Source organism: Ambystoma mexicanum, chromosome 6p (genome assembly GCF_040938575.1).
Source record: "Ambystoma mexicanum isolate Mex_15411 chromosome 6p, UKY_AmexF1_1, whole genome shotgun sequence".
Lineage (NCBI taxonomy): Eukaryota > Metazoa > Chordata > Amphibia > Caudata > Ambystomatidae > Ambystoma > Ambystoma mexicanum.
Genome location: NC_090935.1, coordinates 366,083,924 through 366,100,728, shown reverse-complemented (window position 1 = coordinate 366,100,728; position 16,805 = coordinate 366,083,924). Strand labels below are relative to the sequence as shown.

Genomic DNA, 16,805 nt, shown 5'->3' with positions numbered 1-16,805 from the left:
CACCTACGGCAGTGCGCTGTTTCGAACCATGGGCTGCCCCCCCTTTTAAACCTTTTTTTCTTGCTTGTCAGAAGGATGACCGACTGTGGATAGTTTCCCCGCTTTCTGGATCAGGGATCCGATAGCCGAAACAACCCCTTACAGTCACAAGCTGCCATCCCACCCATAATTACTGCAAACCCCTTCACCAGCCCACTCCCAGATGACTGCGAGAAGCCACCCAGGTTATGTTATTTAATAAACAAATGCCAAACCTCTGAGGCAATCAGCAAGACGCCAGATGAATTTAAGGCTATTGGTGACCCCCGGACTGTAGTGAGCCTAAACCAATCCCCCATTAAGGCCTCCCAAATTAAACCCACAAATTCATCACTCCAGAAAAATTACAACACCCCACAACCCCATTTTCCTGATCTCAGCAACTAATCATCAAGCTGTCCTTAAAAGCGAGGCGTTAGCCAGACAAAAGGCTGAAGACAAAACACTCAAAGCAGCATTGCTAAACACACTGTCTTTAAACAAGCATGTGTGTGACATCTATGACCTTATTATGGACAATGAATTAGACCTATTATTTTTGACCGAAGCCTGGATCTCAGAAACCAGTGGGCCCATGATATCCCTTGCAGTTCCTGATGGTTACACAATTTACTGCAAAAATGGAGAAGCAAGGCAGAGTGGTGTGGGGGATTGGCAATTATTGCCAGAAGCTACCTCTCGCCACTGTAATGGGTGTGAGATCTTGCACCTTAAACTCACCCCAACCCCTTGCAGTTGCATAAAGATCTTAATTTATCATTCCCCAACCAACATGGGCTCCTTTAATAATGAAATACTGCACGTCTTAGCAGACCTTATAGAGACAAACAGTGCAACAATATTCCTGGGAGACATCAATCGCCTGCGAGGGGATCCTTCTGTTAAAGAGTCCATCCTGCTTGAATCCAGTCAAATTTATATTGAATATCAGGTCTTGAATTCGGACCCCACCAATGCCAACGGTAACATGGTAGATTGGATTGTTACAAGTAATCTCAAGGTCCAGATAAACAATACAACACCTTGTATCTGGTCAGATCACTTCTTGATCAACTTCTACTTCGGTCCCCAAATATCCCCCTAAGCTGCCCAACCCCTCACAAAATCACAAATTGAAACCTGAAGAAAGTCTCAACCTCAGACCTCGAAGAATGCATCAAAAGCATCATGTTGTCGACTTGGAGACGGATCCTGCCGAGACACTAATCGAGATCTTTAACACAAAAATTATAAGTTACTCACCATAGTGACTAACTTGCTCCTAGTCCATAGTTCCCTATCCTCCAAACTGGATGGGCGTCCCTCGCTAGGGGACGGGTGACAGAACCTTTTTCACCAGAAAATAATCTTCCCCTTTAAATTAGACGTGGGCGGGGAGCGGCCCTGGGACTCACTCCGCCCACCGGCACCACGCCTCAGTCCCCATTGACACATCGACAATATTACCATTGCCTAATGACGTCAGTTTTATTAGGGGGGAGGATGGCGGGACGTATGGAGGAAAGGAGCCTATGGACTAGGAGTACATAAGTCACAACAGTGAGTTACTTATAATTACTCCTACGTCCCCTCCCCTTTCCTCCATACTGCATGGGCGATTACAAATGAATGTAGCCCCAAGGGTGGAGAGGTGACCCTCCTTAAGAAAACAAGTTCCTTAATACAGCCTGTCCCGAACGCCGCGTCTGACCTAGAGCCGGCATCCAGACAGTAGTGCTTGGTGGCCACCCTACTGATGACCTGCCACGGAATGTCCCTTTGGAATGCGACTGCGGTGGCCTTGGCTCCAATAGCACGTGCATGCTTGTGCTGCCCCTCATAGGCCTCCCTAATGGCTGCGACCATCCATTTTGCTATGCAGGCCTTAGAAGCCTGATATCCTGGCCTTGACCCACCAAAGGTGACAAAGGGCATCAGATTTGCGGAAGCTGTTAGTTCTATCAAGGTAAAACTTTAGAGCGTGCCTAACATCCAGACAGTGCAAAGCCCTCTGAGGCTTGTCGTTCGGGTCCGTGAAAAACATGGGTAGTACCATCTCTTAATTTAGGTGGAACAAGGATACTACTTTAGGCAAGAACGCAGGATGCGTACTAAGGACCACCTTGTCCCTATGAAAGGTAGTGTAAGGCTCGGAAGCCACAAGAGCTTGGATCTTGCTGACACAGCGTGCAGAAGACCCACCAAGAGGGCCATCTTAATGGTGACCAGCCTGATGCCCGCGGACGCCATTGGCGCAAACAGTTTAGGCACCAAGGCGCCAAACACTATGTTGAGGTCCCACACAGGGTGTGGCTTCTTGATAGGCAGGTAGAGCCTGGTGAGGCCCGCCAAACGTCTTAACAACTGGGTTGGAGGAAGTGAAAACTTTATCCTCCGTGTTCCGGCAAACTCCGATGGCCGCCAGATATGTGCGGCAGGTGTCTATTTGCACCCCAGAGTGGGCGAGGTGTGCAGATAAGGATAGCACGTCATCCAGCGTGCAAGTAAGAAGATCTATCTCAGGCTCTACCCAGTGGCAAAACGTATACCACTTGCTTTTGTACTGGCTCCTGGTTGTATGGCTCTTAGCACCCTGTATGATGTCTAGGTTTGCCTGCGACAAATGCTTTAATGTGACCTGTTCAGGAACCATGCTGCGAGGGACAACTTCTGTGCGGCGGGTTGGATGACCCTGCCTCACTGTTGCGATAGAAGAGGAGCTGGGCCCAATGGAGGTGGATAGGAGGCTGGCCGACAGGCTGAGTAGCTCCGAGAACCTTGGTCTCGCCAGCCACCAAGGAGCTATCGGAATGATGCTGAGGTGTCGGGACTCCCTCATCTTGCAGATCACCCTGATCACCAGGCGAGTGGGCGGAAATGCATATGCGTTTATGCTGTTCCACTAACTGCTGACAGCCAGGCTGCATAGAGGAAGAGACCTGGTGCACACTGCTTGTTGATGTAATACATGCTGGTGGAATTGTCCATTTGAATGAGGATCATCTTTGCCAGTGATCAACAGTAGGAAGGTCTTGAGAGCAAGCCAGATCGCCTTGAGCTATAGCCAATGGATATTGGCCTCCTGTTCCTGAAGGACCAGACTCCATGGACGCTGTGGATGTCCAGAGTAGCCCCCCAGCCCTCCAAGGAGGAATCTGTGATGATGGTAAGCTCTGGTGCCGATTGCTGGAAGGGTCTGCCTATCCGCAAGTTGCAGTCCGTACTCCACCAGACAAGGTCCTGATGGAGAAAGGGAGGAATGCTGACTATTTCCGCATGGGTACCCCGCTCCTGACTCCATGAGGCTGCGATGCGCAGCTGTCATCTTCTCATTTTGAGCCTTGTGTAAGGCACTGCCAGTAGACATGCCGCCATGATACCCAAGAGGTGCTGGTACCATCATGCTGAGGTCACCGCTCTGCTGAGAAAAAGACTCATGGTCCTCTTGATAGCTGTGATCTTGTCCTCCAAGGGAAAAACTCTCTCGGAGCTCATGTCACAGATGAGATACAGGAAAGCCAGACTCTGCATCGGCTGCAACTGTGACTTCTTGAGATTGATGGAAAATCCCCAGTTCGTGTAGCGTATTCATGAGGGCGGAGGAGGTGTGAAGGACCACCTCTGGGAATCTCGCCCTGACGAGCCAGTCCTCTAGGTACGGGTAGACATGGTGACCCTGGGCCATGACAAGTGCTGCCACTGCATTCATAAGCCTGGTGAAGACCCTGGGTGCTGAATTGAGACCAAAGGGTAGAACCTTGTATTGGAAATGGAAGCCCATGATCCTGAACCTTAGGGAAGAACCGATGAGCCTGCCAATACAGACGTTTAGGTAAGCATGTAGTAAAAATCTGCTTCCCCTTCAAAATGACGCGCGTGGGGCTTGGCCCTGAGACGGACTCCACCCACCGGCACCACTCCTCAGTCCCCATTGATGCGTCGACAATATTACCATTGCAGTTTTATTAGTGGTGATTACCTGTCATAGATGTGGAATACGTCTGAGGAACCAATCCCTTGAAACAGGCCTTCCCACGGGAAGGAGAACGCTCACCGCCCCCCCCCCCCCCCATGCTGCCCGGTTGGTGGAATCTGCTGGCCAACTGCTGGCATTTGGAGTTTGCTGCCGTTGCAAACAGATCGATCTGGGGCCTGCCCCACTTGATGAAGATGCATGCTGTCCACCTGGTCGTGCCGAAGTTCCCACTCGTGACAGGAGCACAACTCCCTGCTAAGGGAGTTGGCGATGGTCTTCTTGACTGCCGAAAGGTGAAAGGGGACAAAGAACAAGTCTTGTCCAACGGCTCAGTGTCACAAGTCCTGAACCTCTTTGGAGAGCCCTGGGGATCGAGTGGCCCCCTGCTTCCTGATGTAGAACATTGTGGTGGTGTTGTCTGAAGATCCTCACCACTTTGCACTTCAGAGACGGAAGGAATGACCTGAGGGCCCAGAACACTGCACGCAGCTCCAGGATATTGATGTGAAGATTCTTCTCCGCCACCTGCCACAGGCATCTGGCGTGCAGACGTCCGGTGTGGGCTCCGCAGTCTTTCAGGGAAGCATCCATGGTGACTGTCTTCTGAAACGGGGGGGCTATGGAACCCTGTGTCCCAGGCGACAGAGTGAACGCCCCACCACCGTATCGCCCGATGGAACTCTCGTCGAGCAGTATCTTCTCCGCGAAGCTTGCGGACACCTCAACCCAGCGAGCTTCCAGTAACTCCTGAACAGGTTGCATCCGTAACCTGCAGAGCCCGATAAGGTATATGCAAGATGACATCATGCCGAGAAGCAACATCATGGTCCGCACCGTTGCGGTCTTCAGTGACAACAGTCGTTGCACTGTCCACAGAATGGCCGCTACCCTCTAATCCGAGGGCCACACTAGGCAGGAGTGTGGCTCCTAAGAACAGTGCGTTCTGCAATGAAGTCAAGCAGGACTTCGGATAATTGATGGATAATCCCAGATTCGTCAGCAGCTGGACTGTCGTCTGTGTCTGACGGCCAACTCTTGCGAACTGGCCCGAATTAGCCAGTCGTCCAGGTATGGCTACACATGTATTCCCTGTAGACACAGATGGGCCGCCACCAGTGCCAGACACTTGGGTAAACACCCTGGGGGCCGACTTCAGGCCCAAGGGGAGGGCCTTTAACTGGTAGTGTCGTTCCTGCACTACATAGTGTAGGAACTTTCAGTACTTCTTGTGAATGGGGACGTGGAAATAGGTGTCCTCCAGGTCCGGCAACATCAAGAAGTCTCCTTCCTCCAGTTGGCCTAGCATGTGCAGCAACGTGACCATGCTGAATTTTTGGCACTTGAGGTACTTGAGTCGCTGCAGGTCTAGAATGGGCTGCCAGCCACCAGTTTTCATTTTGACTAAAAGTATCTGGAATAGACTCCAGAGTAGTCTTGGAACCAGTTCTATAGCCCCTTTTTGTAGTATGGCCCTTGCCTCCTCCAAACGTTGAGGGATGGGCTGCTCCTGCCGGGCCACTGGAGGGTTCCGCAGACACTTGTGCTGAAACTCCAGGGCTATGTCCGTGGGCGAAAGCATCCAGCACCCATCTGTCTGTGGACATCTTCTCCCACTCGCTGACTATTCCTGACAGCTGGCCTTTCACCAGGGTGCATGGGTGGGGGCCCAACGTCTTGGCCGGTTCAGTTCCGCCTTGAGGACGACAGTGCTGACCACCTCCACCGTAAGCCTTGGAATGGCCTCTGTATGCCTTCTGGGTCGTGGACCTGGAGGGCTGGCAGTATGACAAGAAGAAACCTTTCGTAGACCTCCCCGACTTTCCTCTGGAGGCGCCAAAGGAAGAGCAGTGTTGCTGGAGAGTGCCCCGGACATGGGGAATCTCTGTATCCACCTTGATGGCCTGCAAGGACTTGTAGACGGCCTTCCCAAAGCGGTCATCACCGAAGGGCATGTCCAGTACCCTCGCATGGACCTCTGACCAGAAGTTTGTGGCCTTCAGCCAGCCTTGACAACTGAGGCAGACAACGTTGCCCATATGCCGGAACCCTGTGTCGGCGTTGTCCAGTGCCACTGTGATGGCATGATCTGAAGCTACCTTTCACTCCTGGAAGAGGGCTATCGCCTCCATCGTTTTGTCGTCGGGAAGGAACTCTAGAAATGGGCTCAGCTTGTACCACAGTTCCCCGTCATACCTGGCCAGGATCGCCAGTGCGTTGGCCACCTTGATGGTCGACTCTGCAGCGTAAATAACCTTCCTCCTCATGGCATCCAACTTGTACCACAGTTCCCTGTCATACCTGGCCAGGATCGCCAGTGCGGTAGCCACCTTGATGGTCGACGCTACAGTGTAAATAACCTTCCTCCCCATGGCATCCAACTTCTTCCCCTCGCTGTCCGGAGGGACTGAGAATGCTGAGGAAGGGTTCAATTACCTCTTCCTCACGGTTGCCAAACCCACCGAGTCTGGCGATGGTTGTGAACTTAAGCATCTGGGTGCAGACTTCGGAACCCAGTACTTTTTCTCCAGTTTAGCCTGCTTGGCACGGGGAGTGCAAGGATTCTTCAAGGGGCCTGGCCCTGCTCCCACACATCATCCAGGAGGGGCACTGCCATAATGGTCTTCCTCTTGGCCTTGCTCGCCTGTGGTACAGGAAACCCTCCTCCTTGGTTTCCTCGGTTGTAAGCTAGAAAAGCTCTGAAGCTTTGACAACCATGGAATGAAACGATACACCTCATCCGGGTATGTATAGGGTGCAGCGAGGTTCCCCGGATCTTCTCCGACCAACCTCAAACATGGGCTTTGTCTGCTCTGTATTGGGATGCAGCTCCCCGATCACAATGTTTTCTAGTTACTTAGGTTTGGAGTGTTTTTTTTAGGGAATAATCCTCTGTATTTATCTCTGCTAACACTGAGGGCAAGAACAAAGGCAAGGGATCTATACAGTGAATTTATGGAGTGTTGTTTCCCCCTCAAGCCAAGATGACCACCCTTAAATTTATAACCCTTAACATCCAAGGGCTGGGCCACCCCATAAAAATGAAACGAATTCTCAATTACATGCGTGAGGTACAAGGGGACATTTTTCTACAGGAAACCCACCTTAATGCAGCAGAATATGAGAAATTAGGTGGGGGGGTGGGCCAGAGTAGCGGTGCACTCTCCATGAGAAGGGAATAGAGTATGCATTCTAATTCACAAGCGGGTTCCCTTCCTAGGAGAGGCAGATATATCCTTGTGCAGGACCGCATACAACTCCTCCTCCTTACCCTTCTTAATATATCTGCACCTAGGACCGACACACTGTCCTTCATGCATGTCTTCACGGAGTTTGCGCGTTACATGGGAGCTAGAACATTGGTCGGGGGAGCTTGGGGGACTTAAATGTAGCCTTGGTTCCATCAACCACAACGGCACGAATTAACCTGTAACCTGTACAACATGGCCACCCTTCAATCCCTTCTGGTAGAGCCTAGACTCGGGGACGCCTGCTGACTCACATGAATAGCAAAGAGATTACATGCTCTACACCAACAGGCACAGCAGCTACTCCAGACTGGATTACTGGTTTCTCACCTCTTACGCCATCTATCTGATTTGTAGGTGTGACATACTGGCCTCAACCCTCTCGGAACCCGCGCAGGTACTACTACGTATCGACCTACCAGAGGTCCTACATAGGAGACCGCCATGGCGTCAATTTAAGGGCTCAGGGATACCCAGGTTTCCTTGAAAATTTGGAGGGTGATACTGATGTGTTTTTGCAGACTAATCTGTCCTCAGAATACCCTGCACTAGGCTGCTGGAAGGCATGTTAGGCTTTCATACAAGGACAATGTATTTCGAGATGGTCCTACAAGCTAAAAACTTGGGTGGAGCAGGAAGCGCAATTGAGAGCCGACATACTGGCCACTGAGGAACAACAAACGTGTACACAACCCCCAGGCATACACAAAACTCGTTAAGCTCCGATCAGACCTGAAACGGGTGTCGTCCTCCCGTGCTCTGAAATCTTTCACCAGCTGGTCGAAAACATACTATTGCGAGGGAGATGGACCGTTGCACCTGATGGCACTCGCTCTGCGCAACAAACAGGTAGCACAAATTATTGACTCCATTTGAGATCAGGGCGGATATCTACATAAGGGAGATGAGAATATTAATGAATGGTTTGCATAATTTTACAGCAAATCCCGACCCAATTGGCCCTCATCTTATCAGTGAATTTCTGGCGACCATCAAGCTGCCTAAATTGAATGCACCTCAATCAGAGGGTCGTGCCACTCAACTCAGCGCGTCAGAAGTAATCAAATGCCTGTTGGCAGGAAAGGCAGCTGGCACTGATGGTCTACCCATCAACTTTTATAAAGCATTAGCGGCCTGCCTAGCACCTACCCTTGAGTCTCCGTTCGCAGTTATTGGGGCTAGTGGCCACCCACCACGCCCCATGCTGGTGGCCAACAACATAGTATTACACAACGCAAAAACAAAAATTCTTGTAAAATACCTAGCGCAGTGCATTGAGGGACTAATCCCACTCCTCATCCATAAAGACCAAACAGGCTTCATTCACGACAGAAATTCTGCCGACAACATCTGTCGGCTGCTGCATGTTATTGCAGGTGGGGCAGAACCCGAGGAGGGAATCCTAACACTTGACGCTGAGAAGGCGTTCAATAACGTCCAATGGGGCTTTTAGGTTTCAAATGCTTGACAATTATGGCTTCCCGACTGAATACACCAAACTGGTGAGATTCTTACACGAACCAGACAGCCTTGGTGGTCACGAACGCTGTTACTTCAGCCCCCTTCTCCCTATATTTAGGTACACGGCAAGGATGCCCCATATCCGCCCTCACTATAGAGCCCCTGGCGGCAAAACTGCGGGCTGATCCTGGATGGTCAGCCATACTGCAGAGTCACCTATACTATGGACCACCTGACCCCCTCCTCCCCAATCTCCATCACTATCAGTGGCTGTATTGAGACGTTAGGTGGTCCAGGCCGGACCATGCGTTGTCTGGTGAGGGTGTCGGGGTTGGATTTGAACTGCCAGTTTGTTAGTGGATGGTCTAAGACCTCGGTAACAAATGTCAATTGACTGGGAATTATTGTGTTACGTTACAGGACTTGCAGAGTATCCGGGTGCTAGGGAGAGTATTGGGGGGGGGGGTGCGGGAGTTGGAGAGGTGGGGGTTAGTTACTGCAGCTGTAGACGTGGGCATGTTATCTTTTTTTCCCAGTATGATGGTTTTCTGGCCGAGAGAATTGAAGCCGGATTCGCAATGTGATTTAAGCTTCTGCTGTTTCCTCGGCTCACTGCACACGACTGGTTGTACTGGTTTAAAAATGTAATAAGATTGTTTTAGAAATAAAATAAAAAGGCAAGACTAAGGGAGACAATCTCCCAGTCCAGCACTTCAATTACTTCTAAAAAAGTCTGGTCAGCAGCCGAAACAAAGCAAAAAGAAAGGCTGTCCCAAAAAGGACTGTGGGAGGAAAGCAGCAAAAATAAAATCTTTCCTAAGCAACAATGAAAACCTGCACTTCAAATGCAGTTACGGAGATCCAAGATGACCGCTGACACCAGACAGACGTGTCGGCAGCCGCTCCTGGGCCCACATCTAATTAATAGCAGTCCCACCACCCCCGGAATACTTGGATTGTGTGCAGAGAACGTGGTCCATGAAAGAGTGCCATTGAAAAGGTGGGCGAAACGGCAAGATCCTGCAGTGGCAGACATGGAGAGAAGACGATGCCGCAGCCCTGGAGAGAGCCCACGGACAAGTGATAAGACTACCACCCGCAGTGGGGAGGGACAGAGTCCGACCGTGGTCAGTCGGTACATGGGGCAGACCATGCAGGATCGATAAGGGAGCGGGACGTCGGCCAGCAGTGACACTAGGCCAAGCTGCAGACACCAGAGGAAGTATCTCATGCTGACAGCCTGTAGCGTCAAGATATCCATAATATTTTGTTAATAAGACTTCCACTCATGAAAATAATATTAACGCCCAGGTCAAACTCATTTCCAATCATAAAATCGCTGTACTAGATAACTTAGAACCTGTCAAGGATTCTTCTGTTTTTTTCCTTCAGTCTCTGCAGAAGATGTTAAGATAGTGTCTAAGCTTAAACCAACCTAATGCAAAGGGGATGTATTTCCTGCTACACTATTTAAAGAATACATTACCATCCTCGCCCCATGGGTGACTATCATTATTAATCGGTCCTTCCATGAGTCACTCGTACCTGAAAACAAAGGAAGCATGGGTTACACCCTTGCTTAAGGAAAACCTAGATCCAGCAGAGGCTGGTAACTATCGGCCGATCACAAATGTTCCTTTTATCCTGACGATCTTGGATAAAATTGCCTATAGTCAATATCAGATGTTTAATTGAACAACAAGACAGACTAGCTACAAAACAGTCCGGATTTCGACCCAATCATGGGGTGAGACGGCATTGCTGGATTTAAAATCTTATATTGCTGGCATAGTCAATGAGGATAATACGGCCTTGCTATTGCTTTTGGATCTGTCCGCTGCATTTGATCTTGTTGATCAACTTTTGGCAGACAGCTTAATGTCAGTTGGCAAATGTACCAAAGAAGCAACAACCTGGTTTAAATCCTTTCTGGGCCCAAGAAACATGAGTAACCAAGGGTAACGCCTTTTCCATTGCCTCTACTCTATTATGTGGTGTTCCTCAGGGGTCGTGTCTCTCACCCCTGCTCTTTAATATCTAGTCACGTCTTCTCTGTGCTCTTCTGTCATCCATTGGCATATATTTTGCCAATTATGCAGACGATACGCAGATTGTCATCAAACTTACTGGTGAGTATCAAAAAGATCTAGAGCATATCAATTATATCTTTGCAGAAATTCAGAACTGGATGGCCTTGTATTCTTTGGCCATTAATAATGCCAAAACGGAGTTGCTCATTTTGGGTACTCAGCAGCGGCTAAAGAAGCTGGATGTGAAATATGACAACTTTCCAATTGGTCAGCATGTTATTTACGTATCAAAAAATGTAAAAACTCTTGGGGTCTTTTTCGAACCTTCGCTGTCTTTCACTCGGCAGACTAATTATCTTAAGTCTTCATGCTATTTTTACATTCAGCTCCTATAGCAGATCCGGCCCTATATGTCCAGAGAAAATCTTGCATTGATAGCGGCCGCAATTGTGAACTGCAAGCTGGATTACTGCAATAGTCTCTGATTGGTACATCCCAGGCAATCTTAGAACACTACAGGTGATCCAGAACAGCGTAGTGCGAGCTGTGCTTGGACTTGGGCGTAATATGCATGTCTCTGAAGCTAGGCGCAGTCTGCACCGGCTGCCTGTTCAACAACGGTTGCAGCATAAGGGGCTATCCATTGTGCATAAATGCCTGCATAGCAAGGCCCCATCATACCTTATGACCAGGTTAAAAAAGAAACCTGTTTGTCGTTTATTACGATCAAATGGCAATCTCTCTCTGATCCAACCTATGTTTATTTTGAAGGGGTTTGGAGGAGCCAGTTTTAACTCCTGGGCTCCTACCCTATGGAATTCAAGGCCAAAACATGTGGCCGATATCAGTTCAACAACCGTTTTTAAGAAACAACTGAAAAATCTTGTTTTATATAGGCCATGGGTAATGCTTCCTCTCCATTTGCTACTGATACTACCCCTACTGTGTCATATTTGCATAACATCGCATGACCCCTCTTCTCCCTTGTAGGGAGAGCCCTGTCCCCTACTACCTTGTCCTACACTAATTCCAGGTTTCTTGTTGTTCTGTCTTTTATTTTCCCTCTCCTGTGTGCGCCCTGAGGCCTTATGGTTAGTGGCGCAATATAAGAACACAGATGGAGAGAGAAAGCCCAGGAGATGCGCACCCTAGCTGAAAGCCCCGCAGACAACCCGACGCAAACAGCACTGCGGGGGGTCAGAAACAGATGAAGGGGTTAATAGCAGAAGTCAACTGCATCCCTCGCTGGCCCCCGCCACACCTCGCCGGTGCCACATTGCACCATGGTCATGGAAGAAAAGGAGGTGGTCTGGGAGCAGCCCTGACAAAGGGATTATAGGAGAACTGAACTGCACTGCAGGAGGCAGCAAAGCGCTATAAACTACAAGGAGGTGGTGAGGGAGAGAGAATAGAGATCTCCTGAGAGGGATATGGACTCCGGGGGGGGGGCCTCACAGGCCGATGTGAAGCTGTTGGCCATAAGGGAGTAAGGAAAGCCCTGAAGGGCACAATAGACCCAGGCACTAAAGGTAACCCACCCGCACAATATAAGCATTCTCCCTTGGGCCGCTAGTTTCTGTGCTTTTGTTCTCAGTAGTTCCAATGATCATTGATTTTCTCGGGTTAATCATGAGACTATTAGATTAAGTGTACTGTTGGAATGCTTCCAACTGTCGTAGCCCAATGGGGGTTTGGTCCACCAAAAGCACATCATCGGCATATAGCAATCTTCCAATGGTCATGTTTGCTAATTTTAACAAACGTAATCACCATAGTGACGATCTTACTCCTAGTCCATAGTCCCCTTTCCTCCATACTTTTGGGAGATTACCAAGCACTCCTTACAGGAAATACGGGTGGATGGAACCTCCTTGCTGAAAAAGGTTTTAAGAACAGCCTAGCCGAATTGAGCATCGGCTCTGGAGCCCAGGTCCAAGCAGTAATGCTTGCCAAAAGCTGGTGGGAAAGCTCACGTAGCTGCTTTGGCAATGGTTCGGTGCACTTACAGAGCGACCAATAGAGAGGAGGCAATGAGGGGAAAACATAAGCTTTCATGTTAACCCACAAGCTGCAAGGAGGACCACCTCTGGCATGCCCCATTGCTGGAAAAAGTTGGAGATGATACTGCTGTACATCTCACACTGGTAACCAATGCCGACTGGCGACAATTAAACTGCGGTCACAATGAGGTGACCCGGGATGTGTGGAGCCTGGAGCCAAACAATATACTGGATGGCCCAGCCCAAATTTGTATGACAAGATCCACAAGGATAGGAGAGTGTGTTGCCCTGCTTGTTGATGTAAAGCCTCGCTTTAAGGAAGGAATGGGCCGGCATTATCACACACCAGGTGCGAACTGAGTCACAGGAGCAAGTGAAGCAATAGTCTCCCTAGGGAGCCGGTACTGGCAGATCTAGGGTGTTACTTGACACGTCAGGGGCTTCCTCAGAATTAGCCTCTAGTCGAGTATCCTCGGCAGAGCCGGTACTGGAAGGTCTGTGGTACGTGATCGCCTTCTTTCGTCCCCTCAACAGAAATGTTATCACCACGGTCGCGGAAAGGCTTAGGGGCATACCTTACAGCCAGGACCCTCGATGAGGGGCCCTCAATTCTGTTGGTGACTGATTTAGCCCCAAGCAGGGGAACCTCAGGTTTAACCCTGGTCTTATAGCCACCTCGAGAGGGGCTTCGTGCCAAGACTCGTTACAGTTCGCTCCAGCTGGAGAAGCCTCAAGGCGATCCCTGGTAGCCAAAGCCACAGCAGAACTGTGGTCAGCCTTAGACCCAAATGGGGAACCTCGGAAGAAGATCCGGTATTGGGAGACCACTGCGGGGCCCCTCAGAGGAGTTTCCGGTGCGTCTCGCTGAGCCGAGACCGAAAGGAGTACCCGAATTAGAAGTGTTCTACTCACAAAGAGAACTGCATATATTTCATATCCGTGCTCCAGAGAAAGGCAGATATTTCATATGCGCTTGTGGCGGGTGTTTTGCTGGGGCAGGCTCCTCCTTTAGCAATGGAAAAGGCAAACTGACTCCACAGTGGCACAGTTTCAGCCGTCTCTGTGGTAAACGTTCTGCAAGGCCAGCACTCGGCCAAACACTCCTGGATTGGATTGATGAAAAAGTGCAGCAGATGACTAAATGCACACCATGGTAGTTAAATGTATACAATTGCCACCAGCCATTCAGTGAGGAAAGGGTAACATAAAATTGTTACATGTGAAGCTAGACAAAGGGGATACTAAGTAACCCCTCCAGCACCCCATTGTAAAGTAGTGTGTGCTGGGTCTAGAATTTTACATGTGTAATTAAAGGCAATTTCACTTTACTGCCCTGGGAAACAATAGTTTATCCCAGAGAAGGTATTTAAACCTTGGGGCATTCTGAAAGACTTCCCTGTGCCACTGCACTGAAGGCGCTGTGTGACACAATGTAAAAGATGATGCCTATGGAACTTGTCAGACTCCACAACCAAAAGAAACAGTGTTCACAATCACATGAGAGAATGGGAAAACAGGCCTCAATCTCTCCAGGTAAAAAAGTCCTCAAAATCCAGCAAAGTTGCTTGGGGTCTCTAAGGTGGAGGGAATTAACAAGTTTGAGAATTCTCTGTAACAAATAATAACTTGCCCAAATGATATATGATATGGCATTTTTAACGCGCCTATACATCAAGGCGCGACAAGGCAAGGGAGGGGGAACAGAGGGAAGACAGACAACAATCCTACTAGACCAGGTGTCATTCAGATCGCCCAAATTCATGGGAAGGGTAGGGGGAGAAGTGCGGGGGAAAAGGGGAGAGGACAGTGCAGTACACAAGATAAGAAAATAAATAATAAGTAAAAGTACGGGCAGCAGGTGGCAAGGGCAAGTGCAGATGTCAAGTGCTGGTAGTGGAACTACAGGGCTATAGAAAACAGTCCCCAAGTGCGGGGGTTGCCGGGAAGTTCGTGCAGGAGTGCGAACGGCGGGGGAGGGGACCTGGGCCCGAGATCAGAGGGTGGCCAGGTAACCAGTGCAGTTTCATTGTCAGCCAGGAAGTCAGTAAGGGAGAGGAGGAGAAAAAGCAGACGCAAAGTGAAAGGTTTTGAGGTGCTTCCAGATTTGTAAGAGACTGGGTAGGTTGGGGGCCGGGGGGGATGTGGCGGGACAGGGAGTATATTTTGTTGTAAAACTAATAAAAATAAATGTTTACAAAAAGCTGTTACAAGAATGCAGATAGAGTTTAGACCATTGAAGTTCACACAACCTCACAGATCCTACCACCAAAGACGGATTAACCAATTAATCATCAACGTCACACTGCCTCTTCAACCCTGCACTGAAAACATTAACTAGCTAAAACATCTACATAATCCACTCAGAGTGCCTAACACGTTTGCCACAGTTTTCTACGTTACCATGTTACATCTCCCAATGATCGCAAGGTGGATCTCGTTAGTATGCTACACAGCACAGGCCCACATAGCAACCCACCTTGAATCCCACTGCTGAAGTGCACTCATCTACAAATCAGAATTTGTACCCTGCCTTTACCTCGGCTCCCAATACCCTCCCTCATCTCCAGCAGAGCGCTCAGTCACAAAAATGACAGATGTTCTGAAAGAGCCAGATGTGTTAAATATGGCATACTCTAGACTGGGCTTAAGTATTGCATACTACAAAATGCATGCAATAGAAATCAAACACTCCGGTGTTACACCCTATTACATACTGATCACCTTTTAAAGAACACTAATGACTATCAGGCAAGGAGTAGTTCATCTCCTGAAATATCCTAATTAAAAGGCATTTTGACTAACACGAAGTTAAAGGAAATGGAATGTTCAAAAGCTGAGAACCCCCACACAATTCTCCCATTCCGGCTTCATAATGTTGCGGTCAAATTCATTATTTTACTCAAAACCTCTCACAATTATATTAAAAAAATGGTGTTTTCTTACCGCAGTCACTAACTTGATCGCACACAACTGCAATTCACTGACATTTTCCACAAAAAAAGGTGTTATTCCCATTGAGGATATCTGAGGAAAAATAGAAATATTAATCTAGTTACCTGAAAATCAAAGTATTTATTTTACATGTCGTCACATTTAATCAGGTTCATGACAGCCTGTGAACAGTCATTTAATGTCAAAATAATTTAGAAAGTTTGCTTCTCGGACAAGAAGATCAGAAAGCCTTAACAGGTCACATAATTCAATGTACCCAAGATAAAATATACAGGAAATGCTATGGTTAATGCTTCAAACGTTCTATGCAATGGTTGCCCAAGAGAGCAAACCCAGTCCAGGCTGGATGACGATACTTACATTTAAATAATGATTGTTAAAGGAATTAAGAAGCAAGAACCAAGTTCAAATATCCCAATAAATCCAAACCTCCAACGTGGAGAGGCAATAGAGAACATCAAATGATGACAGCTAGGTGTCAGTGTGTTTATCATTGTTAGGGAAGGTTTACTCTTTGCAGCTTTCCCACCACTGATATCAATGGACCCCAACCCAACCAACCTTTTGCTATTACTTAAACCATGTCCTGACTTTCGAAGGTACGCAAAGCCTTTTTGCTTTACTTTCCTTGCTCAGGTCATCGCTTTTGGTGGCCATTGGCTACCCATATGACTATTAGTGCAGAGAGAACCAGAAACCCTTTGCGAAATTCCGTGGATGTTTTACTGTTGCACACATCACATCACATCATACTTTTCACTATGTATCCAAGACAGCAGCTATTTTATACTGTATATTTCATTTTTACCGCATGAACTTTTATGTTTTACCAGATAGAGCAAATTAAAGTATCTTATACTCAAAAAGGCTGTGCCACGCTATTCCACCCTGTCTTTTATCCATCTTGTCCTTTTGAATTCTTGTGTCAGGAAAATTCAAAGCTGTGGTGTGTGCATCCTGGGAAAATGTGGGCTTTAGGACTGTCTTGTTCTGATCCACATTACAATAAGTGAATGTCTGTTGCTTGGCGGCCATAACCATCCAACTAGCCATCGAAGCGTTTGAGGCCATACACCCTGTTTTAGGCCCCAAATGTGATAAACAAGGTATTCGATTTGCAGAA

At 48.4% G+C, this 16,805-nt stretch overlaps 1 protein-coding gene across 6 annotated transcripts in view; it reads right to left on the bottom strand.

The window, feature by feature from the left end:
* NIPBL (NIPBL cohesin loading factor) overlaps positions 1 to 16,805 on the bottom strand; it is a 2,053,700-nt gene that overhangs the window by 1,027,253 nt on the left and 1,009,642 nt on the right. For all 6 annotated transcript variants that reach the window (XM_069627143.1, XM_069627142.1, XM_069627145.1 and 3 more), the window contains one exon: positions 15,674 to 15,754. In XM_069627143.1, the coding sequence (XP_069483244.1) occupies positions 15,674 to 15,754 (81 nt within the window). The remainder of the gene's footprint in view (positions 1 to 15,673; positions 15,755 to 16,805) is intronic.